Below are 21,884 nucleotides of genomic sequence, written 5' to 3' on the forward strand. Positions count from 1 at the left end.
GTGTCAGCCGATATTCCCGCAACTTTCCCATGGGCTTGCCCTGTATGGACTTCGTGTTGGCACAGTCGCCCCACTACTTACATATCTACCCAGGCCTTTTTTCTTTGTTCTTTTTACACTGTTTGTTGCCAGTACTTACTTTGCCACATACAGTCAGCATGATACGGAAGTGGAGAAGACATATTACACGATAGGAGTAAAATACAGCCAACAATTGTGCTCACAAGTCATCATCCATGTTGGCGGGAATCTCCACTTTTTGCCCAGGTTCGAATGCCGGGAGGCCCAAGTAAGGGCACGAACTGCAGCGAAAAGCATCTCCGAGGAAGCAGCTTCCGCAGCTGCTGGTGGCTCCGCGCGTATCAACTTGAATCCGCCTCACAGTATGCTCCTCTCCATTAGGGCCTTTGACAGTCGTTGTCACCTCTGTTCGCTTTCCACCTGTTCCACCGACTTCGCTAGGATCTAGCTGCACAAGATTGCTGTTGCGCTCATCCTCCTCTTCTAGTTCTCGCAGACCGCACGTACATCCTTTGCATGCGCGTTTCCGGCGCGTTCGAGGCGCAGAGAAGTCCACTGTGCAGTCTTCGCGCCTCGACGCTGGTGAAACCGTGCGCGCGTGTTCCTGGAGCTTTGCTTCGGTATCCATATGCGTTTCAGGCTGCGTAGCCCAGAGCAGAGCCTTTTTCTGCTGGTGACCTCCATTTTCGTTGGGCTTACGGCGCAGTTTTACTGCCCCCATCCCTGACGACGCAGTCGAATCCTTTTCAGCGACACTTGACGATGCTGGCCGTCGTGACTCAATCGAAGCATTTTCATACGTCTGGATGTCTGTAAATCCAGCAATGGTAAGTTCAGCTCGCACCTGCGAGAGAAAAGACGAAGGATCATTTTCGTTTACCACCGACACGCGGAGCTTGGCTCCAGGAATCATGCTCGCGCGCAACTTCGGCAGCGCTGCAGCCCATTCAACTCCTTCACTCGGAAGCATCATGTATACAGCATCAAAGTAGTCAGCTGGCGGCGCATATGCGAGGTCTGTGATGCGGTCGATCATGTGTGTCTCGAGGAGGCCACTTTCAGCTTGCAGCCCTTTCACTGCTTGTTGATATTGTCCATACCTCGCGGCTTCCAAAGACGCAACTAGCAAAACCTTTTCCGACATTGAATGTGCAGTGTTATTCATTGTGGGGGGTGTGATAGATGGTATCAGGCCTTGATTGTACAACGAGAGTAGGTATGGAAGGCGTTTGCCACACTTGGCCAAAGGTATACAATATGCAGCTGTGCGAGAAAAAAAATTGTGCAATAAGTAGCTTGCGAATTAAATTGGCTTAGTGAAACCGAAATACGGCATGGAACGATATCTCATCCACTTGCTTAGTCAGATTGCGCCCATGTTGCTAAAGATCCGGACGAGTCTCTCTTGTCTACAAAATGACACGCGTGCGCCGTTGGACACCAGATTTTTTTCGGCGCAGCTCCAGCCACATAAATTTTGTTTCAGAACGTCACACGCGCGTCTGGGGCACGGACGGCATTGCGTGCATTTGTGCATATTAACGAACTCTTTCGCACCAAAGTTATGGCTCCCTCGTCATCACTCGTCGCGGCATACTCATCTGACTCTGAAGATGATGAACGTGACGTTACGAAAGAGTCGGAAGCTGAAGCCAAACCCAACGAAAAGCCCGTTTCTTTCACCTCGCCCGGGTTGGCTCTTGGCTTGCCGCCCCATAAAAGACAGTCGAATACATCGCAAGCGAAGCGGCATATAGTCATCGAAGCTTCGTCAACGACTGGATATGCACCAGATGTGCGTGTTTCAGCCCATGCGAAGAAAGCTCGACACGATATGAAGCCATCGTCAGATCAACACTCGCTTCTGTCGATGCTTCCTGCACCTCAAGGAACAGGTGCGAAGCCATCTACAAAGCTAAAACATGAAGATCATGTATCGAAAAATGATACAGTATTGGATGAAGATATGAGATTGGTTGTACATGTGGCCCACGAAGATGCCGATGAGAATAATGCGCACCCCAAGAAAAAAGGGAATGAAGATTTTCGCGCCATGCTTGGCCTCGCACCAAAAGCCAGGCCGACAGCACATGGAAAAACACCTTTGGTTCTATCCGAGACAGACAAGCGATCGCGTGCATCGATCGAACGCGCTCACGAGCCGGAGCTTAATACGGACTCCAAGCGTGTAGAGCGTCCAGACATGATGAAAGATTCTGCGGCCTTTTCCACCGCTCCCGACGTTGGCGAACCAGAAGCAAATGACCATGTCACTGGTTTTCAGAATGCAGATACAAGCCAAGAGGCTGTGCCTGAGCATTTTCCAGGCTGGAGACGTGATCCAGACGGGTCTTGGTTCCCAGTGACACCAGAGGCTCATGCCGTATACGCTGCGTGGGCTCAGCAGCAAGCTCAACAGAGTACACAGGCTCTGCCTCACCATTACATGTCCCAGGGATCGCAAGCAGCAGCATTTGATGTGTCTGCAGAACTTGAACATGTACCACGCATACTACCAAATGACACGGCATCACCTGCAAATCGATCGACGCGTGAGAACCTCGTATCTGAAAAATTGCGCACCGACAAGTTTACAAATATGCGCGCTCGTACACGGGGCCAGCTTACTTCGTTGTTAGCGATGGCACATGAAAATAGGCCAATGCTTGAAGAGCGCTGGGCCCAAGGCAAGAGCAAGATGCGGGATAACAAGAAACGCTATGGGTTTTAAGAGGGAAGAGAGAAAAGAGAAGGAGAAAGACCGAAGAATCGTAGCCAGCACAATGATACCATTTGTACAGATAATGAAGCGAGATTGTCGTTGTTAAATAGTGCGGCGCACTTCGAATTGCCTTGGCCGGTCAGATTGAAACGAGTTGGCAGAACAAACCTTTTGACAAAGTACACTTGGAAAGCACAGACTGACACCACCAGAATCGTTTGGAAAATAGACCACCATTTAATACGCGAATTCGTGCTTTCAGCGGCTTGCCTATGTCAGTTTCATGCTGATTTCGACGTCGTATCCACGTACTGTTACGATGAACGCGCTCCCGCATTGTCAGGTATTCTTGTTCATCTTTGAACATCTGTACATTGTTTGCCAAGTCACGGAGTTCACGTTCAGCGGGGGATCAAACCCTCTTCTTCTGTTAAATACAGCACACCATGGACGTTAAAGCTAACAGACGCGCGTGTAAGTCGGGCAATTGGCATGGTACTGACCCAGACGTACCTGAGTGTCTTGTCTGTCACAGCGGAAAACTTGTTGCTGAAGCAATACTTATAGCGTCCATCCGCATCAGCAGTGAAATCGTATGTGCCGGTGTCTTTATGTCGCTGTTCAAACAGCAAATTACCAGATGGATTAAACAGCATCGTATCAACGTCCAGATGACCACCACCCGACACTTGATATGTCAATGTCATTTCATCGCCCACATGCATGTCCTCATAGAAGCAATACTCCGAATGGGGCTGTAAGTCGATCGTGTGTGCGCACACAAACTGCACCACGGCAACCAATAACACCGCAACGATTCCTACCCACATGGTCTTTACAGTCCGGAATGACTCGCTGCCGAGACAAAAAGTGCGGATCCGTTCGTCTCTCTCGTGCTTCAGCAGCAGCGGCAGCAGCAGCAACAACAACAGCTGTGGGCACGCAGCTGCTGCCACAAGCCCTCAGCAAGGATCAATAGGCACGCCCCCACTCGCTTCACGTGTGAAGCACGTGACGTTCAAGAAGTGCGAGCTGTGCGACGGTTGGGTGTCGTGTGTGGCGCGTGGAACCTGTGTCGCTGGCTCGAGCTACGTTTTTCTCCTTGGGACACAACCAACATGTCGGAACACGAGACAAAAGAGCCTGTGGAAGCTGTAAGTAATGTCATGTGTGACGAAACTTGAACGTCCACAAGATGGTCTAGGATCTAACACATCTTATAGGGAGCTGAAGCTGAACATGACCCCCAATTCGACCCGGTGATCAAACTGGAGCACAAAGTCGAAGTAAAGACAAACGAGGAGGATGAAGATGTGCAGTTCAAGATGTACGTGTTGCTTTTTTTTTGTCTCCATGATGATTTTTTTCCGGCTAACTCATGTATAGTCGTGCGAAACTCTTCCGTTTCGATAAAGAGTCGAAGGAATGGAAGGAACGTGGCACGGGCGATGTGCGTCTCCTGAAGCACAAAGAGACAAAGAAAGTCCGCCTTGTCATGCGTCGTGACAAGACGCTCAAGGTGTGCGCCAACCACTTTTGTACGTCATTCTTAAACTTGTGCAAATGTTAAAAGCACATACACTAACCTCAATGCAGTGTCACCTGAGATTAAGCTGCAGCCCAATGTCGGCTCGGACCGCTCTTGGGTGTACAATGTGACAGCAGATGTCTCCGATGGAGAGCCCGCTGCAGAGACATTGGCTATTCGCTTCGCCAACTCGGAGAGTACGTTATATATGTCGTGATAGCTTGGAAGCTAACTACGATCAGACGCGGACCTGTTCAAGAAGGAGTTCGAGAGCGCTCAGGAAGCGAACAAGAATGCATCGAACGAAAATGTCCCAGCGCCCGAGACAACGCCTGCCAAGTCGGAAGACCAGACCAAGAAAGACCAAGAGACAAGCGCTCACGGTGCTGATGGTGCAGCTACATCGGACGACAAGAAGGAAGCGTAGATTATGCGTGTGACGATGAAGATATCTCGTCCTCATACCCCATGTAGAAGAACTTGATTTCGTGGGCATTCACCCAGTCATGCTTGTGCATGCATCTATATTGCGATGTATGTATTGATGCTGAGCTACTATGTGTCAACGTCGACGACGTCGTTGACGTCATCGTCGTCGTCGTCACTGCTGCTGCTATAGTTGTCGTCGTCGCTTGCCCCGTCGCTTGTCGGCTCGTTTTCGTGTTCTTCCAGCTGTGTCGATGACACTGCGCCAGAGTCAGCGTCAGCTGCATTCAGCAAAGCATGGAATGTCGATGAGATTTTTGTGCGAATGGCTTCCCACGCCTGAGGTGTGTACCACCCCGTAGAAATCTGGGTGCATGTTAGCAAAAACCCTGTTCGTGAGGCATGTCATGAACGTACGTCGGGACTCAGGAGCAAATTCGACGGGCCGTCAGCGTGGATCAGTGGCACGATCGACAGCACGGTGATATCACATAACTGGAAAGTGCTAGTATGGAGTGTTGTTGTTTTGCCATGGAAGACGTGCGTCGGCGGACGCTTTGAACTAAAGCCGACGTTACCACCGCCACGGCTGCTTCTGGCGCTCGTGGCTGTATCGCCATACTCTGCTTTCAGAGAGCCACGCGTCGTCGGCGCGCGCGGTGCTTTACCCCGCATGTGAATGCGTTGGTAGAAGCGGCTTTGGCGGTCTGTGCGTGGGTCATAGCCAAAACGCACAAGAGCATCGCGCCAAGGACCATCCGCGAAGGTATAGGCAACGAGAGCGAATAGCTCCTTCACTTGCATGATGGCACGAGCGTCTGCTTCCGAGAACTGGTTCAGAAGCGCCAGGCGCGACCAGATGGGTCGTTTCTGCCACTGTTCCTGCAGCATGGCAAGTTGTGCCTTTTGCTTCTCAGACAAAGGCATGGTGGCAAGCGATGCATCTGGCATCGTAGGAACAGGAGCGGGATCCGAGAACTTGATGGCAATGGGCGCCAAGTTTCGCCACCGTGCACGGTTGATGTATCGTGTGATCGTAGTCTGTCCACGGTCATCGCCGTGCTTCGGCTCCGTATCAGCTTCACCTTTCCGTGCTGTGCGACGACTTCGTTTGGATGTGGTTGCGTGTGACAAGGTCTGCAGACTTGATGTGGGATTCTGCCTGTATCCGAACGGAAATGGAAGCTCTTGTCGACTAAAGAATGGCGGCGGCAGCATAGCTAGATTACTGCGCATTCTCGTCGAACCATCCTTCGTCGTTTCTGGCACTTCGTACGTCTCAGACTCTGGCGGATACCGATATGTACGCATGGCATCTACATCCAGCTGCATAAGTGCTCGATGAAGAGCCATTGTTGGATGCTCCTCACAGCCTGCTGGAGGATCTGGCCGAAATGCAAAGTCGGCCATGCGCCTGAATCGAACGGTCTTAGCACATGCACCAATCAATTCAAGTTTGTATTGCTTTCGATACATGTCGCTCTTTTGGTTTCTCCAAACTCGGCGGTGAATCCGTACAACAAGACTGTCACCAGGTACCACGTCTCCTAAAATTGGGTGTCGATACATATCTGCAGCTTCCTTTTCATACCATGGAAGCAAATGACATTCCAAGATGCGTCCGCCCTTTTCGAGAAGGGAGGATATATGTTGTAATGCGTACGATACGCTGCATCCGTTGGTGATGGGTCCAGGCCTGGGTGATAAAGTCGTCAGTGCACGATCCAGTGATTCGGCTGATTCGTGGATAAAGCCCGGGTACTCGATTGTTACAATGTGCGTAGACGGCATGGTCCATATCGGTGCAGCTTTTGATGAAGAAGCTGCATTCATCATTCTCTTGCTTGTTCCAACACCTGTCCCATCATCGCCACTCTCAGTGCCGCCATTCGTGACAAGAGCCATGGGTTGGTAGGTGTGTGTGTGAAACATTCGCAGGGTGGAGGTGGGTCGTGACCGCTGCCTAGGCGGACGTAAGACGCATGCATTGAAACACGCGCGTCGAGCTTACTTGGTACGCGGTCTGTACATTCACGCGTTCTTTCCTTCATTGAGTGTTGTTTTGGAGGCACCATGGATGATTTGTCGAGTCTGTTAGGCGCTTCTCCGAGCCAAGGAGGAAATGAAACTTCCTGGAATGAAACTGGGCATGAGGAACGAACATGGAAGACAAACTTGTCCGTGGCAGAGACATACCATGAACAGATGCCATCTACATGGACGCCTGCGTACTGGCAGGGCCGGACACCGCCAACTGCGCCACGCGTTGCACTTGCGGTGAGCACAGATTTAAAGCAGTGGAACTACCGGTATATGTTTGAAAAAAAGGGAGAACGGAGTCTTGAGTTAGATACACGTCTTGGTGAGATGGGCGACGTGATTCAGCAGGCATTTGGTCTATCGAAGGACTGGGATGATCCGACAATCCCTAGTCAAGAGAGCGTGTATACAGTAGGGCGTATCTGCGCGCGATTAGATCCACCATCAATGCGAGGCAAATCGAGCGTGGATGCCGATGGGCCATCGTCATTGAAGCTCACAATGTCGAACCTCATGCTCGAAACCAGCCGAATGGTCGGTAATGGACAACGCGTACCACTGGTTATCGATGCCAAATGTCGCATCCACTATGCTTGGACAGATGCGACTGCACAGGCATCAAATGTGCTGGGTCTCTTTCCTGGTATGATTGTAGGGATGAAGGGACGCAACGGCTCCGGACACCGCTTTGTCGCAGAGGAATTGTTCATCGTACGTCGGCACTCGTATCTCTCAGAGCCTACTTACGCCAGCCACCTGCACTTCCACACCCAGCGACACAACGTAGTGAACTTTTGACGCACCATCACGAGGCGACTCGTCTGAATGGATCGCATCTGCGGATCATGATGGCCAGCGGCCCATTCACCCCATCGTCAGACCTATCGTTCACGCCATGGCATGCCTTTATGTCACACGTTGAACAAGCAAGACCAGATGTCCTTATCCTCGTACGTATCTGGCACCAGGCCGCGCCTGTTTCCGCGCTAAGAAGCTCAGCACAGCTCACATGCTAGATGGGCCCATTTCTCAGTGCCAACCACCCACGCATTCTTGACGGCGATATGGATGCTCTTCCCACGGACATATTCAAAAAGCACATCTCACAGCGTCTAATTCGATTGCAAGAGTGCTCACCGTCAACTGTGGCGATCCTTGTGCCAAGCACGGATGACGTTTTCCACGCGCATCATGCCTATCCCCAGCCGTTCCTCGACAAAACGGATCCCGCGTTGGGACTCCCGAAGGTACGTACACGGATCATCACCAGAGGCTGGCCATCATTCTAACAAGCAACCAAGCGTACTCGATGTCTCCCCAATCCATGTGTTTGCTACGTCAATGAGCTGGCGATTGGCGTTAGCACAGCCGATGTCCTCGGCGATTTGCGCCGCGAAGAACTCGTTCAGCGTGTCCAGTCATCGGCAGCCACAACAGCGCCTGAATCGGGACCTAGTCATGACTGCAAACCATACACACCACCGGCCAAGGTCACAGCAGATCCCATGGTTCGTCTTTCCCGCCATGTGCTTGGCCAGCGAAGGTATGTCCAGATTCAAAGTCTACGGTCGCTCATACAGCACAGCTTCTATCCCCTGTTTCCACCTTCGTCCGCATCACAGCTTCCCCTGGACTTGTCACATTCTCGACTGTGCATGCTAGAGCAAGTGACGCCTGACTTGATGTTGTTGCCTTCAAATGGCATGAAACCATTTGTGCGCATGGTCGATTCAACTATGATTGTCAATCCAGGTGTACTTGTTCGGAGTGACAAGCAGGCACAGCCATCGGCGTTTGCGCAAATGCAAGTTGAGCCCATGCCACTCGACGAACTACGTGTGTCCAGCGACATCGATGCGAACGAACTCGTGACTCATAAGCTCTATCAGCGAGCGCGGATGGATCTCGTATATACATAGGTAAAGTGCAACGTTGTATGGCATCGTGTAGGATTACGGAATACAATACGATTATGGACAGACAAGAGTTTGTTTACTCACTCGACTTTTTCTTCTTCTTCCTGGCTTCTGTGCTGTCGTCGGCATCTGATGCAGGCCGCTTCGACTTCTTCTCCTCTTTCTTGGCCTTCTTTTCCTTCTTCTCCTTCTTCTCCTCCTTCTCCTTCTTCTTCTCTTTCTTGTCCTTCTTGTCCTTCTTGCTCTTTTCCTTCGGTTCGTCATCTTCTTCACCTTGCTCTTCCTCCTCTTTCTCTTCCTCATCGTCGTCATCGTCCGCCACGCCAGTCACAACAGGCGGTGCATCGGCACCAACATTGTAGCCACGACCACCAGCCTCCATCGAGAAGCTCTTTTGCTTGGAACCAGCATCAGCGCCCCGATTCGCCCGAATCCCTGCCATGGTTTGGACGTAATCCAGCCCACGAGCACGGGCCTCAAGCTTCGCACGCGATTCAGAACCAATGGTGGGCGCTGAAAGATCAGACTTCGAGTCGGCATCGGCCAAAGCATCAAGACGTGTAGAAAGTGCCGCCTTGGTTGCTACCATGCGGGCCATCTTGCCTTTCATCTTCGGGGGCGCCATACCAACGAGACTAGAGTGGTACAGCAGGCCGTATTTGGGCGTATCGTGTTTCGTTTTCAAAGCACGGAAAAGTGCTTTCTCAGCGCCAAGAATCTGGATCGTGCTGGCAGGTTGCTTGGCCAAGTTCATAATAGAGCCTGCATGCGAGATCAGTCGTGCACCGACGAGCTCGCCGACGAGCGCCGTCAAATTAGGTGCAATGGCCGCCATGCGGTTACAAAGATACGAGTACAATTGCGCGCGGTATTCACTGATAGAGACCACCTGTTCACACAAGCTCCAAATGTGCTCCATATCCGAGTCACTTACTTCCGTACCCATGGAGATTTCAGCTGCTGCTTTCAGTGTCTGCTCAACTTCCTCCGGCAAGATCTCCGACAGATCGCAAGACGATGCATTCGTTCGGAATCCCACTGCGCGAACAACCTTGGCATAAGCAATGTTGTCGGTGATGATCTTACCCATTTCTGGAAAGTGCCACCCATACCATTCCTTGACACGCATGGCATAAATATTCAGCTCCTTATCGAGATCATCAAGCAATGCAATAGCCTGTACAACCATGGTATCAACTTTATCAGGACTGAACTTGAGCTTATACCGACTCAAGCTGTGCGACAAACCAAGGCTCATGGTGTTGAGGTCTCGAGGATCCAAAGCGCCAGCCTCAGGCGAGCCTGACGAGAGTAGTGACGCCAGGTTCTCGCGGATGCCGCGGTAAAGGTCCATAAGACTCGACTCGGATGTGACCTGGATGCCCAGCTTCTTGTTAATAGCAGAAGCGAGCTTAGGCTCGGATACAATCAACTTCTCTGCCGAGGCACCCTTTGCGCCTGTGGATCCGCCTTTCTCTAGGATCTCTGACGTCAAGAATTGCTTCAAACCCTTGCTAAGTTTCCCCTCATTGGTTGCAGTCACTCCCTCAACAGCCTCGACCGTGCTCTGGAATCGATGGATGGCCGACAGCTGCAGGAGACGATTTGCCTCTGTTTCATTTTCAAAGTGCTTATACAGATTCGGAGAATTGACCTTTGCCTCATCCGAGAGTGAGAACAGGCAGAAGCCTACGGCCGTCTCAAAAAGGACCAACACCATCCTTTGAAACGATCGCTGTGCTGCTTGTCAGTTCACAGCAGTTGTGTGTGCTTCTTCACTGGGCTAAACAAAAAAACGTCTTTGCTAACGAGCCGATCAAGAACGAAATTTTGTCTCGAGACCCGCACGTCGTTTCGGCCGGGACATCACGTGGACCGTAGGACACCCGGCATGGCGAGCGCCGCCTGCCTGTGGAGTTTGTTGAATCGGCTGCTATCAGTCTCAAGAAATCACAGGACAAGGTTGTGCCTGCGAATCCAAGTGGCTTGACGCACCTCCACACCAATTGGGACGTCGGCTGCGTGGCTATAGCTCAGATAACCAACGGGGACCCGAAGAACAATCGCACGATTCGTTTTACGCCCCAATTGCAGCAACACCATCTGTAAAATGAGTCTCTTCGGTGCTCTTCCTCGTGCAGTACGCTTGAGTCCGTCTCGGATTGCGATTCCACGCATCTCTCTGGGTTCACGAATGCTCTCCTTTTCATCTGCTGTGATGAACAGGGACGAGTCGTGGGTGAAACGCGGACCTGTGACGTACCATGAGCTGAAGCCGTATACAGAGGCGCCATCGGGTAAAATCACTCTGATAGATGTGCGTGAGCCGAATGAGGTTTCCCAAGGCATGATTCCGGCGGCTGTGAACGTGCCACTGTCGGAATTTGCCGCTGCCTTTAACCCGGAAAGCACGGCGCCTGCATCTAGTGACTTTGAACGCAAGTTTTCATTCCCGCGCCCGAACTTTGATGATCCTATTATCTTTTACTGCCGCAGTGGAAAGCGCAGTGGACAGGCACTTGAGACGGCTCAGCAGCGCGGCTGGTGGAAGTACGTATGATCATTTGCATGTGCATGACGGCTAACCGCGTGTGCAGCACACGCAACTACACAGGCTCGTGGCTCAATTGGGTCAAAGAAGAGGAAATGCAAAAGAAAAAAGAGGAAGATGAAGACTAGATCATGTATTTTTCTACCTGTGCATTCCATGTTGATCGTTTCATTGTTTCCGATTGAAATCATATATATATATATATATTTACCGTAACGCTAAATCTACCTTTTTTATTTTACACATTTTGCTCAGATCCACAGACGGAAACCATCTTCATCCAGCTCCGCTCGCAGATGGCTTGCGTCTTTCGGTGATGGGAGGCTGATAACAACAGATTCTTGGAATGATATTGTTGGTTCGCCGCTCTCAGATTCAGAATCGGTATCTTCGGCAAGCAGAATTTCATCGCCATTCTCGTCTACATCACGGACGCGTGCAGAACGTGGCGAGCTGGGTCGGCTGGTCGACTTCGTTGGTGCCGTCTTGCTCCAAAGACCGCCAATCTTGATGCTTCCCTCATTCAGAGAGTTTGTTTGGACACTGATGTTATCGGCATTGACGAGCCGACGGACCTCACGACCATACGCCGTATTGGCGTCAGGGAAATCGTAGGAAAAGACAAGTTGCGGAGTGTTGGTAGCCCTCGTTTCTTGTTCCTCTTCAGTCGACGGTTTCTCCGTATGCTCAGTGTCGTGTGATGCCGACTCCTTCCTAGGGTCCAGCGTCTGGTCCAGCGTCTGGTCCATCGTCTCGTTAACGTCGGACTCCTTTGAAGCAGGCTCAGTCGATTCCTCTTCCCGACCCTCGGCGACTTCTTCCTTTTCTTCGGCATTGAAAGTAAGTGGCACAAGATTCTCGTATTCGCTGTCATCGGCGCATGCTGATGGTGTGTTCTTGGATGTCGCAACCTGTTCGGGTGTCATTGTTGTTTTCGCTTCAGACGCGGACTTTGCTTGAGCATCAGTTTTCTCGTCGTTGAAATCAGATTGAGGCGCGAGACGGAAGAGCAAATTGCCAAAGCGGATGTAAACTGCAGACTCGTCATCTTCATTTGTTGACGATGTTGCAGAAGGCAGCTCGGGTTGCTTGACGACATCGGAGCTCTTGCGCCTAGTTTCAACGGACTTCCGCCAAGCTTCTGCTTGAGAGTCGCGTTTTGTTTCAGCTTCGGCGCGCAACTGTGCAAGCCGCTTTGCTTTCATTAAAGACCGCTGCCAAACGTATTCACGCTCAGCCCATTCCTCCATCGCTGCATCAACAGCCATTCGTTGCATCATAGCCTCGATACGTTGTTGCTGCACACGACGGCGCCTGCGCTCTTCGATCTCCCGCTGCATAGCCACACGGCGACGGTACTCACGAAGCTCTTGCTCGTAGAGTGCTTCTTGAAGATCGTACATGTCCATAGATCTGGAGACATAACTGGGCCCACAGCCATACAGTGATGTTGAATACGACTGTGGAGTCCAAGGCGCTGTTGAAATGTAGAATGCCATAGAGAAATTGGAATCTAGTGATGAAGTGATAGTCTGCGGGCAATCATGCACCACATCTTATACCTTTCGGACTACATGCCACAACATGGTAGATCTTTCTCGACGCACACGCCACCTCGAGATCTAGAAGCCACGCGAAGATTCTTGTATCACGTGATTCGAATGACAGGTCGTTTTGTGGACACATGCTTGATGGAGTGGAGGTCAAACGACATCGCGACATGGGCGGTCTGACGGCGGTAGCACGAGTGGAGAATGAGTCGCCGACTTGGACGCGGAGATAGAGATCCATGAAAAGAGAGTGGGTGTGTTTCGCAGAAAAGTGGGGGGGTGGCGGAAAATGCACCCGTCCAAGTCGTGAGTTTGGCAGCTCTTGGATACAGCTTTCATGCTGCTAGTCCGAGGGCGAGCGCGACTAACTTTTGTCCCATGGTGCATACGTACATATGTGCGTGATCCACAGCAGGCGATTGAAGCAGCCAGCACAGTTCGAGGCCAGCGGCTTGAACGGCAGCGACTTGAGCAGCTATCAAGTGAGGCATCACGACGATCAACATCACGTACGTCGACATGGCGACGCGCATGGAAAACATGGCGCGATACGCCACTTAAATGGTCACCGCTACCAATTGCTGTAGGCGCTAGCGTGCTAGTCGCTGTCCAGGCGCATCGAGTTTACGTTGAGCAATGCCGGCGCGAAGCCGATGACTCGTCGCCAGTGATAGATGGAGCGAAGAAGCCAGTGCGCACGTCAGGTCCGTGGTCGCTCTACATTTTGGGCGCGCTTCCGCTGAATTCCATCAGTCGCACATGGGGTTGGCTCAATAGTTTGCCACTGCCTATATGGTTCCGGCCGTACGGATTCCGCCTATATGCCTGGTTCTTTGGCTGTCATTTGGACGAGATGCGCGAGACAGACCTGACAAAGTATGCAAGCCTAGCTGAGTTCTTCGCGCGCGAACTCAAGCCAGGTGCAAGGCCTATTGACACTGATGCGGCGCTTGTCTCGCCAGCTGATGGGAAAATTTTGCACCTGGGCATTGTTGAGGGCGATCGCGTAGAGCAAGTAAAGGGCTTAACGTACTCACTGCGGTCTTTGCTTGGCCAAGACTCGACGGCGCAAGCAGAGCATGATATTCATCCTCATATGTCACCGAACATGAGCATCGCAGCTGAGCAGCAATTCGCTCGGCTCAATGGGATTGACTATAGTCTCGAAGAGCTTTTGGGCAGCGAGTCCAGTAGTGGACTTCATCGTGCTGGTACTTATGCTATGGGCTGGATTCGTAGCCCGTGGCGATGGTTGAAGCATATGCTGACAGGCACGCCATCTCGCGCACAAGAAACACTTCCCATTCACCAAGTGACGCAAGCAGAACTAGCCGCAGATAACCAAGAGCAAGAGACTCGCGATGCAGAGGAGCAAGACGTGGGTATCCCTACGTCTGATACGCCGAAAAACCTTGGGCATTATGCCAACATTGCCTATGAAATGGGAACACAGGCCATTCCGCCCTTTCAGCAGCAGCAGGGCTGGAGTCCTGCTCCGGGGCACCATCTATATTTTTGCGTGATTTACCTGGCACCCGGTGACTATCACCGCTTCCACAGCCCTGTGCCGTGGGTCGTGGAGATGCGGCGACACTTCCGCGGCGAGCTGTACTCGGTGTCTCCGTATGTGGCAACGCGCCTGCCGAATCTCTTTTTGTTAAATGAACGTGTCGCATTGCTCGGCCGCTGGCGTCATGGCGTCTTTAGCATGACGCCGATCGGAGCGACGAATGTGGGTTCCATCCAAATCCACTTCGACCGGCTCTTGCGCACCAACTTGCACGATGAGCGCAAGTTCACCGGCACCTATGCTCAAGCGACATACAATGCGGCAAGTCGCATCCTGGGCGGTCAGCCCTTGGCCACCGGCGATGAAATGGGCTCGTTCCTCCTTGGTAGCACAATTGTTCTGGTATTTGAGGCTCCAGAGCAATTCCACTTTGTCCGCAGGTCTGGTGAACACATCAAGGTCGGCGAGGCATTGGGGCGTGTGGTCTCAGAGTAGCCATACATGCTTCTGCATTGAGCACCGAACGGTCTCGTCAGCATCGTTGTCCAGCTGGCAAACACATGCTTCAACATCGCTCGACCGCCCACTCGACAATGCCTTGCGTGGCAACGTCAAATGCAACAGGTCCAAGTCACTTTGTACACCGGCTCCGCTGACGCAGGCATTGACATGCCGCAGGTATGAGCAAAGCATGCACAAAATGCGCACATGCGCTAGGATCGCTGTCCGAGGCTCACGTTCACTGGGCGCCACATGACCGCCGTCACTCCACGCTTGTCAATGTACATGATCACGTCGTAAAGGATCTTCCGACTAACAAGTGCTATGGTCTTGCTTGCGTTGCCCTCTTCTTCGTCATGAGTGGATACTACACGAGCACAGACAAGATTCAAAGCTCCCTCATGGCACGACTGGGTCGTGGACACGGAGTCATGAGTCCATACAGCACCGACCGAGCAGCAGTATGAGATGGCTCTTGACCGCCAACGAACTGCGGCATGCCAGATGTATGAGTGCCGACAGAGCCATTGGCACCAGAACGCCCATTCCCTGCTTTGTATAGTATGCCATGTGAAAGAAAGATTTCAAGTTCGATGAGGCCATGGCCTTATTGAGCAGCAGCAAACAAAGAAGTCGCAGTTGAGAGCGAGGGCCTCCGTCGACATTTGTACATGCTTATGCGCAAGAAGGAGCTAGATTGGGGCTATCATGTCTTTATCATGTAGCCTCGTTCGCAGGACATTCCTAGTGCGAGTCGGCTCATGCAGGACTGGGCAACCATCCGTGAGTCTGTCCACCAGCTGTCGGTCTGTCGTGGATTATACAAAGAGCTACCGTAGTGCGTCTGTCGATGTGAAAGAGGACGCACAAGACTCGCACAGAGTTGCCACACCCTCCATGTCGCTGGTATATTTCCAGATGCATGCATCAATTAGCACAGACAGTAGAAAAGTTCATGTGAGAATAGTTGTGCGCTCTTTGATGATTCCTGTAGAAGCCAACGCCACGCGCGCGTCAAGCCAAACTGGATACTTGTTAGCCCAGACCACTGTCTGCGCGTTGTTTATAAATAACCGAATTGTACAAAGTCATAGCCACAGAACCGCTTGTCTCCTGAACAACATTCAAGATGTCGGGTTCAAGAGCCGACATTGTCATGTAGACTCGACATGACAATTCGACTGAGTAAGTGTATTTATAACCATGCATTCTCAGTTGAGGAAACAGAATAGGTCAGGGGTGAATTCCGTGCTACGTTGGGCTTCGGAAAGAAGGACTTGCAGCACGCCACGAACGATTCCACGCAAGACAAAAGCGCTTCTCGTAGGAAGAGAAATGCGCGTTATGCGCAGCTAAACTAGGCAGTGTACTGCTGCTGCTCCTACTCCTCCTCCAAAGTCCCCATCACCTGGCCAAGAAAAAAGGAATCACCACTAAGTATGCAGGCAGCATTGACACTCGAGTGTATATGCCAGGATGATAGCGGGATGGTACGAGCAAAGAACAACCATAAAAAAAGCGAGAAGCGCCTTGGTTACGGCATCTTATGCCTTTTCGTCACGACGCTCCTTGCCGTAACACGTCTATGAGCCCACGTGCCGCGTCAGTATACGGAGTTGTAAAAATGGCATGGATGGCCATGTACATAAAGCAATGCAGCCAGCAATACGAGCGTCCGATAAAAAATCGGCGCTCTATACCAGATTGAATTCATACCACCCACACAGTTCCTTGCAAACTGCCTTGCTCAGAGACAAGTGCCTTGATAGCGCGACGCCAAGCCACACTGCCGAGGTGCTCGCGACACTGTTTTTTGTCCTAGGACATGCTCGCAAACTCAGCGAAATACACGCGCACGAATCGTCATGGGTTCTGAGTAACTTCGGCAAGCAAGTCCCAAACTCTTGGCACCATAGACCACACCCACTTGCCCAACGACCAGAGTACGTGCTAGGTACGCACCATCCATCTACGATACCAGTGCATGCCCACTCGCTGATGAAGCTACGTGATCACGTGAGATGCATGGTGTAGGTACCCTTCTCCTGACCTGGGGCCACGCGTGTCGGCTGGAAATGGAGGCCCTCCAGGCCATTCTCATGCACGAGTCGAATTAGTGCACGTCCTACAGCTCCGTTCATGATGCGCTCGTGGCAGGAAGCTCTTTCTGACCACCCGATTCTTGCAGAGAGGCAGGATACGCGCGCCTTTGAGCGTGAAAAAAATGGCACTGCTCCTGTTTGTACGGCAGATACGACGCGGCGAACATCGCTACTAGCCATGCGCGGAACAGACTGGCTTTTGGTAGTGCAGAATGAACTTCGCATGACAAGCATGGCGCATGCGAAGCGCGCTATCGAGGAGGACGCGACGAAAAGTGACCGCGATCGCACGGCTCTGCTGTCGTACAAGGTGCTTACGAGCGAGCTGCTCGACTTTCCCATTCAATCTATCCATGTGAATCCCACCGGCAAACTCCTGGCTGTGGTGGGTATCTATTCACTAGTGATTGTGATTCTTCCTCGGCGTGGCTACATGAAGCAGGTCGGGGTGAAATGCCCAGTCAACGCCATACGTGTTGGTTCGTATTTCCATGCGCCGCATGGCTCTTCGCCCATTGCTCAGTGTCGCTGGCACCCTTATGGACTGGACGGCGCGAGCTTGGTGGTATTAACAGAAGATGCTATGGTGCGTGAGTACAATGTGGTGAAGGACATAGACGAGCCGCAACAAACCATGGCTGTATTGGGGCAGGCAACGACATTGAAGTCAACGTCGTCGTCATCGTCATCATCGGCATTCCTACTGTCCGCTGAAGACGAAGACGAGAAAACAGCCGTGTCTCTTTCTTTTGGCTGCGACTCACCGTCATGGATCTCGTCGTCGCCGGTGCGCGAAGACTCGCAAAGGGATGATGCCGACACTGCTTACAAGACTGGGCCTGGCTGGCTTCTTTTTTCTCTTTTCGTGCTTATGCAAAGTGGTGATGTGTATGTGGTGTGTCCATTCATGCCAAAGCACGCTGCACTTCCGCGCTCGCAAGTGGAATGGCTGGCTGCCCATGAGGCTCGCAAGGCACAAAGCATCACTCTGGCATTGCGGTTCCTTGGCGACCTTGTTCATCAGATGAGAGAGGCTCGCACATCTTTGACAGAGACGGACGCTGTGCTAGAACCGATGGACCAGATGAGTGAAGGACTTGTTCCTGCGATGCTGCCAAGATCGGTGCCACACCGCGCCGCGACACAGGGCCCGTGCCTAATGCGACCCACGCCCATTGAGTTTGATGAAGAGGTGGCTCCGTCTGCTTGTGACTTGCTCGTCACTTGTGTGCGCTCTGATGATGCCAAGACGGCTTTGGACATTGTTGGGATCGCAACACGAGAAGGCACCCTTTCTTGGGGTCTGCTGGCCACTCCTTTAGAGCCGCAATGGGTGGGACGAGCCCCTGCATCGATGCCGATCATCGCAATATGCGAATGCATGGATCTCGAGCTCAAAAATGCACGGTCGTTCAATGTCATTCAATTCCTCAAGGACCCTCTATACCCTGACATGGTGTTTCTCACGCACGCAGATGGCATGCAAGCTGTGTCACTTCGGCCTTGGACTGATCCACTTCTCGATGCTATGGCATCGAACGATCCACAAGCAGTGAAAAGAACCATGAGTGAGCCCACACATACAGCCATCAAGCAGCTGGTACGCCTCGACACACCGACTCCATCAAATAATGATCAGGTCACACCCTCGATCACCGGCGCTCTCGCGATCAACGATGTGTATCTGTCGTATGCATTTTTCGTGCTCACCAGCGATACACAGCTTGTGGCCAGGGAGCTAGGTCTGCGTCCCGTAACAGACATGGCCACCATACCCCATGACGTGCGCGAGTACAAACCCCTTATGTCGGAGCCGTTCGTCCCGCCACCCGTACTCACGCAGCCACGGCCTGTGATTGCAGCGGCCCGTGGCGAACTGCAAGTAACACCCGAGACGCTGCGTGCGTTTGGACAAGCGACCGAAAAACTTCATAAACGACTCGAGGACGTCGCACATGCCGGACATGCAGTGCAACTGCGCGTGGCACAGCAAATGCGCGAGATGCAACGTCAAATCACTGAGCTTGCGCATGCCTCTGATCGGATCAAGAAGATCCACGCAGATGTGCTCGCCGCAAGGCTCACACGCATCGAAGATACTCAGCGTAGTACCGTCCGCCGTCTTGACACACTTTTGCAACAGCTGATGGATGAGCATGCACCTCAACTTTCTGTGTATGAACGCCGTTGGTTCGATGAGCTTCAGCGTATGTCTCGCGAGTTTGGCGATGGGAAAGCGAGCGCAAGAGAACAGCTCCTCAAGGTATGTAGACCTGCTTTGCGCTGCCAAGATGCCGTATTGTACCATCTACTGACACATCAACTCAGCTGGAACATCAGTGGACCCTTCTGCGTCCTACACTCTCCACCCAGACAGATTCCACGAAGCCCAGGCATGAGCAACTCGGCTCTCGACAGAGAGAACGCATGGAACAAATCCTTGCACATGAGTACGTTTCGCGAACTGAACGTCCTACCTGTCAGTCATCTATCTATCCAGAGATGATGATAGTGATGATGGCGTTGGGTATGATTGAATCAACAAACTAACAACAATACAGAGCTAAGCTGCTGGCACAAGCGCGAGGGAAGATTCAGCACGTGCACGCAGTCATGGGTATGCATAAATAGACGAATGACGAGACAGTGCAAGAGAGAGAGCGAGTCAGTACGTGTGAGCAGGGGAATAGAGCGACTCGTGTTCACGCATCGTGTTTACGCATCGTCCGAAACGTTCGCATGCACAGGGCATGCATGGCCCTTTTCCATCCAGTGACGAATACAATCGGCGTGAAAGTAACACAAACATGCAAGGCGTGCAATGCGATCGTTTGACGTAAAGTCATCCATACAGATGATACATTCCTTGCCGATAAGAGCAGAATCATTTGTCAGGCTCGACACGAGAAAATTTGTGCGACGTGCCCAGTTCGACCGGGGACCATGCTCAAGGCAGTCTGCTACATGCCGCTCGCGTTCCTCGGTCGATGAGAGAGACATTAGATCAAGATCACATACAGGGCACTCGGTAAGGACGCTCGTTGATGCATTCAGACCTGACTCATTCGAAGACGAGGCGGGAGAATTAGCCGTGCTAGTGAATGGGGAAAGACGAATAATTCGAGATAGGAACGGACGCTTCACGTCAGAAGAGGGTGTGGATCCAGACTCAGTCACGATGTCGTACTCGTCGACACACCAGTCACAGACACGTACAAAGTACCCGCTTTCCAGCTCCAACATATCTGGGCTTGAAGGATCGGTTACATGCACGTCCTCTGGTAATTGCGCCCTTTGAGACGTGCAAGCATCACAAAAAATTCGACCGCACCGTCGGCAATGGTGCTTGCGGAAGAACAGTGTAAACTTTCGCTGACACTTTCTGCACGCATCCACATCCATATCATCTTCCCACCGTGCAGAAAGTGGCGGTGGCATACGTTCCACAGGCATGTCTTCATACGAGAGACCATCAGCGTCACAATCATTCCTTGGGGAGATGCTGACGTCGCACGGTGGGATTTCGCCTACATCGCCGAGGAATGCCCGATCCTCGTCCGCATGCACACGTTGTGACAGGGACATGAGTGCGCACACGCACACGCGGCGAGCGTATCGCAGGCTAAAAAGCACGGATTAATGATGCGCTGAGACAGTGATGGATGCGTCTTACATGCACAACTCACAGCCTAATGACCAAGACGGAATCCGGCAGCCTTTATGTCTGTCTCCACATGGGCCCGATGATAGCGCGACTGACGATCGTACTCCCCGTAGAGGAAACAGGCAAAGAAGCAACGACCGAGAGACCATATCATCGCTGCATCTACAACTTTGATCCAACATCGCACCCTCGATCACTAGACAAAGGCTACTTCTATACGCAGTCAAATTACACATGAGCGCTGCAACAGACAAAAACAACACGCTTCAACCTCTAGCTTGTGCAGGCCAAGTCCCAACTCACTCTAGTTTGTAGTATGTATGCATAACAGCCATACATAGTTGATTTGTCAAGTACAGAGCGTGGCTACCAGCTCAATTTTGGGGTGCATGTAGGGACCTAGATGAGACGAGGCCCATCGTGTACCCTACGCTTGTATATAGAAGCTATCGTGTACACGACAATCTTTATGCAGACTGCGCAGCGGCGCGAGCCTCACGCAGAGCCCTTTCAGAGCCGTGCTTAGCGTAACGCTGGTTGCGCATGAATTTGGGGTCCACCTGCTCGTTAGACATGCTCGAAATACGAAGACATAGGGTAGAACGAAACATCGTGGTCAAGCGAGGAAACCACTACAAATAGAAAAAAAAAAAAGAGTAGAAAGCGACAAACTCCGTAGTGCAGAAGGCCCGTGACATTTCCCTTGGCGCACGCTGCACCACCTGTAATGAGCAGCGATTTCCTCATGATTGAGAGGCGCAGACAACAGGAAGAGCAGCGGGCCGCGGCAGTGGTTCAATCCGCATACACATTACATTAGGTACAGAGTGCGAGCCACTTATTACCTTCCTTTGCAGGTCCCTCGCTGGATCCACTCTTATTCACCCTGCCGTCTCATCAAATACGTACACCGCGCGTGCTGGGGTAACGGTGGGTCTTAGGCTTCTTGATACCGTTGCGGTGAGCCTTCCGCGACATTGTGTGGTTGGTGTGATTCTTCGACTTCGCCCTACCATATTAGCACTCACACTTCAGCATACTCACATGGTGATCGACCGGTGGTACGAAACAGAAGAGCGACGACGACAGAGTAAGAACCCTGGGAATTTGCCGCAGTTTAGCACGTGACTTTCCTCCAGTCCGTCCCAGGACGTTGTGAGCACAGCACAAATGTGTAAAGCAACGCGGTTCGAATGCAGGTGTGTATGAATGTCGGACATGGCGTGTCGCCCTTACGAAATAGCACGCGTGGAGCGCGCGTGGCCACTGCATCATAGTGAGCAGATCACCCAAGAGAAAAGCATGGCGGCGGCAGCGCCCAACGGCAGCCCTGAACGGCTCGACCGAATGCGC

The 21,884-nt window shown here is 52.0% G+C and overlaps 13 protein-coding genes across 13 annotated transcripts; 6 read left to right on the plus strand and 7 right to left on the minus strand.

Moving 5' to 3' along the window:
• Nucleotides 1-220: 220 nt before the first annotated feature.
• Nucleotides 221-1,186, minus strand: MGL_0217 (uncharacterized protein; the record flags this gene model as incomplete). The annotated part of the gene is made up of 1 exon (XM_001732390.1): nt 221-1,186. The coding sequence occupies one exon, from the start codon at nt 1,184-1,186 to the stop codon at nt 221-223; it is 966 nt and encodes a 321-aa protein (XP_001732442.1).
• Nucleotides 1,187-1,585: 399 nt separating this feature from the next.
• On the plus strand, nt 1,586-2,752 carry MGL_0218 (uncharacterized protein; the record flags this gene model as incomplete). The annotated part of the gene is made up of 1 exon (XM_001732391.1): nt 1,586-2,752. One exon carries the CDS (start codon nt 1,586-1,588, stop codon nt 2,750-2,752), a length of 1,167 nt encoding a protein of 388 aa, XP_001732443.1.
• Nucleotides 2,753-3,144: 392 nt separating this feature from the next.
• MGL_0219 (uncharacterized protein) lies at nt 3,145-3,573 on the minus strand (the record flags this gene model as incomplete). Its single annotated transcript, XM_001732392.1, has 1 exon — nt 3,145-3,573. The coding sequence occupies one exon, from the start codon at nt 3,571-3,573 to the stop codon at nt 3,145-3,147; it is 429 nt and encodes a 142-aa protein (XP_001732444.1).
• A 288-nt stretch (nt 3,574-3,861) lies between these two features.
• MGL_0220 (uncharacterized protein) lies at nt 3,862-4,698 on the plus strand (the record flags this gene model as incomplete). Its single annotated transcript, XM_001732393.1, has 5 exons — nt 3,862-3,897; nt 3,967-4,070; nt 4,130-4,281; nt 4,340-4,468; nt 4,514-4,698. 5 exons carry the CDS (start codon nt 3,862-3,864, stop codon nt 4,696-4,698), a joined length of 606 nt encoding a protein of 201 aa, XP_001732445.1.
• Nucleotides 4,699-4,826: 128 nt separating this feature from the next.
• MGL_0221 (uncharacterized protein) lies at nt 4,827-6,050 on the minus strand (the record flags this gene model as incomplete). Its single annotated transcript, XM_001732394.1, has 2 exons — nt 4,827-5,063; nt 5,115-6,050. 2 exons carry the CDS (start codon nt 6,048-6,050, stop codon nt 4,827-4,829), a joined length of 1,173 nt encoding a protein of 390 aa, XP_001732446.1.
• A 720-nt stretch (nt 6,051-6,770) lies between these two features.
• MGL_0222 (uncharacterized protein) lies at nt 6,771-7,535 on the plus strand (the record flags this gene model as incomplete). The annotated part of the gene is made up of 1 exon (XM_001732395.1): nt 6,771-7,535. One exon carries the CDS (start codon nt 6,771-6,773, stop codon nt 7,533-7,535), a length of 765 nt encoding a protein of 254 aa, XP_001732447.1.
• Nucleotides 7,536-8,729: 1,194 nt separating this feature from the next.
• Nucleotides 8,730-10,373, minus strand: MGL_0223 (uncharacterized protein; the record flags this gene model as incomplete). The annotated part of the gene is made up of 1 exon (XM_001732396.1): nt 8,730-10,373. The coding sequence occupies one exon, from the start codon at nt 10,371-10,373 to the stop codon at nt 8,730-8,732; it is 1,644 nt and encodes a 547-aa protein (XP_001732448.1).
• A 390-nt stretch (nt 10,374-10,763) lies between these two features.
• MGL_0224 (uncharacterized protein) lies at nt 10,764-11,213 on the plus strand (the record flags this gene model as incomplete). Its single annotated transcript, XM_001732397.1, has 1 exon — nt 10,764-11,213. The coding sequence occupies one exon, from the start codon at nt 10,764-10,766 to the stop codon at nt 11,211-11,213; it is 450 nt and encodes a 149-aa protein (XP_001732449.1).
• Nucleotides 11,214-11,455: 242 nt separating this feature from the next.
• Nucleotides 11,456-12,703, minus strand: MGL_0225 (uncharacterized protein; the record flags this gene model as incomplete). The annotated part of the gene is made up of 1 exon (XM_001732398.1): nt 11,456-12,703. The coding sequence occupies one exon, from the start codon at nt 12,701-12,703 to the stop codon at nt 11,456-11,458; it is 1,248 nt and encodes a 415-aa protein (XP_001732450.1).
• Nucleotides 12,704-13,607: 904 nt separating this feature from the next.
• Nucleotides 13,608-14,759, plus strand: MGL_0226 (uncharacterized protein; the record flags this gene model as incomplete). The annotated part of the gene is made up of 1 exon (XM_001732399.1): nt 13,608-14,759. The coding sequence occupies one exon, from the start codon at nt 13,608-13,610 to the stop codon at nt 14,757-14,759; it is 1,152 nt and encodes a 383-aa protein (XP_001732451.1).
• Nucleotides 14,760-16,394: 1,635 nt separating this feature from the next.
• Nucleotides 16,395-19,498, plus strand: MGL_0227 (uncharacterized protein; the record flags this gene model as incomplete). Its single annotated transcript, XM_001732400.1, has 4 exons — nt 16,395-16,719; nt 16,897-19,130; nt 19,196-19,317; nt 19,429-19,498. The coding sequence occupies 4 exons, from the start codon at nt 16,395-16,397 to the stop codon at nt 19,496-19,498; spliced, it is 2,751 nt and encodes a 916-aa protein (XP_001732452.1).
• Nucleotides 19,499-19,582: 84 nt separating this feature from the next.
• MGL_0228 (uncharacterized protein) lies at nt 19,583-20,320 on the minus strand (the record flags this gene model as incomplete). Its single annotated transcript, XM_001732401.1, has 1 exon — nt 19,583-20,320. The coding sequence occupies one exon, from the start codon at nt 20,318-20,320 to the stop codon at nt 19,583-19,585; it is 738 nt and encodes a 245-aa protein (XP_001732453.1).
• A 678-nt stretch (nt 20,321-20,998) lies between these two features.
• Nucleotides 20,999-21,509, minus strand: MGL_0229 (uncharacterized protein; the record flags this gene model as incomplete). Its single annotated transcript, XM_001732402.1, has 2 exons — nt 20,999-21,163; nt 21,441-21,509. 2 exons carry the CDS (start codon nt 21,507-21,509, stop codon nt 20,999-21,001), a joined length of 234 nt encoding a protein of 77 aa, XP_001732454.1.
• Between the last annotated feature and the right edge of the window lie 375 nt (nt 21,510-21,884).

This window comes from Malassezia globosa, assembly GCF_000181695.2.
Source record: "Malassezia globosa CBS 7966 chromosome Unknown mgl_sf_1.1, whole genome shotgun sequence".
NCBI classification, from domain to species: domain Eukaryota; kingdom Fungi; phylum Basidiomycota; class Malasseziomycetes; order Malasseziales; family Malasseziaceae; genus Malassezia; species Malassezia globosa.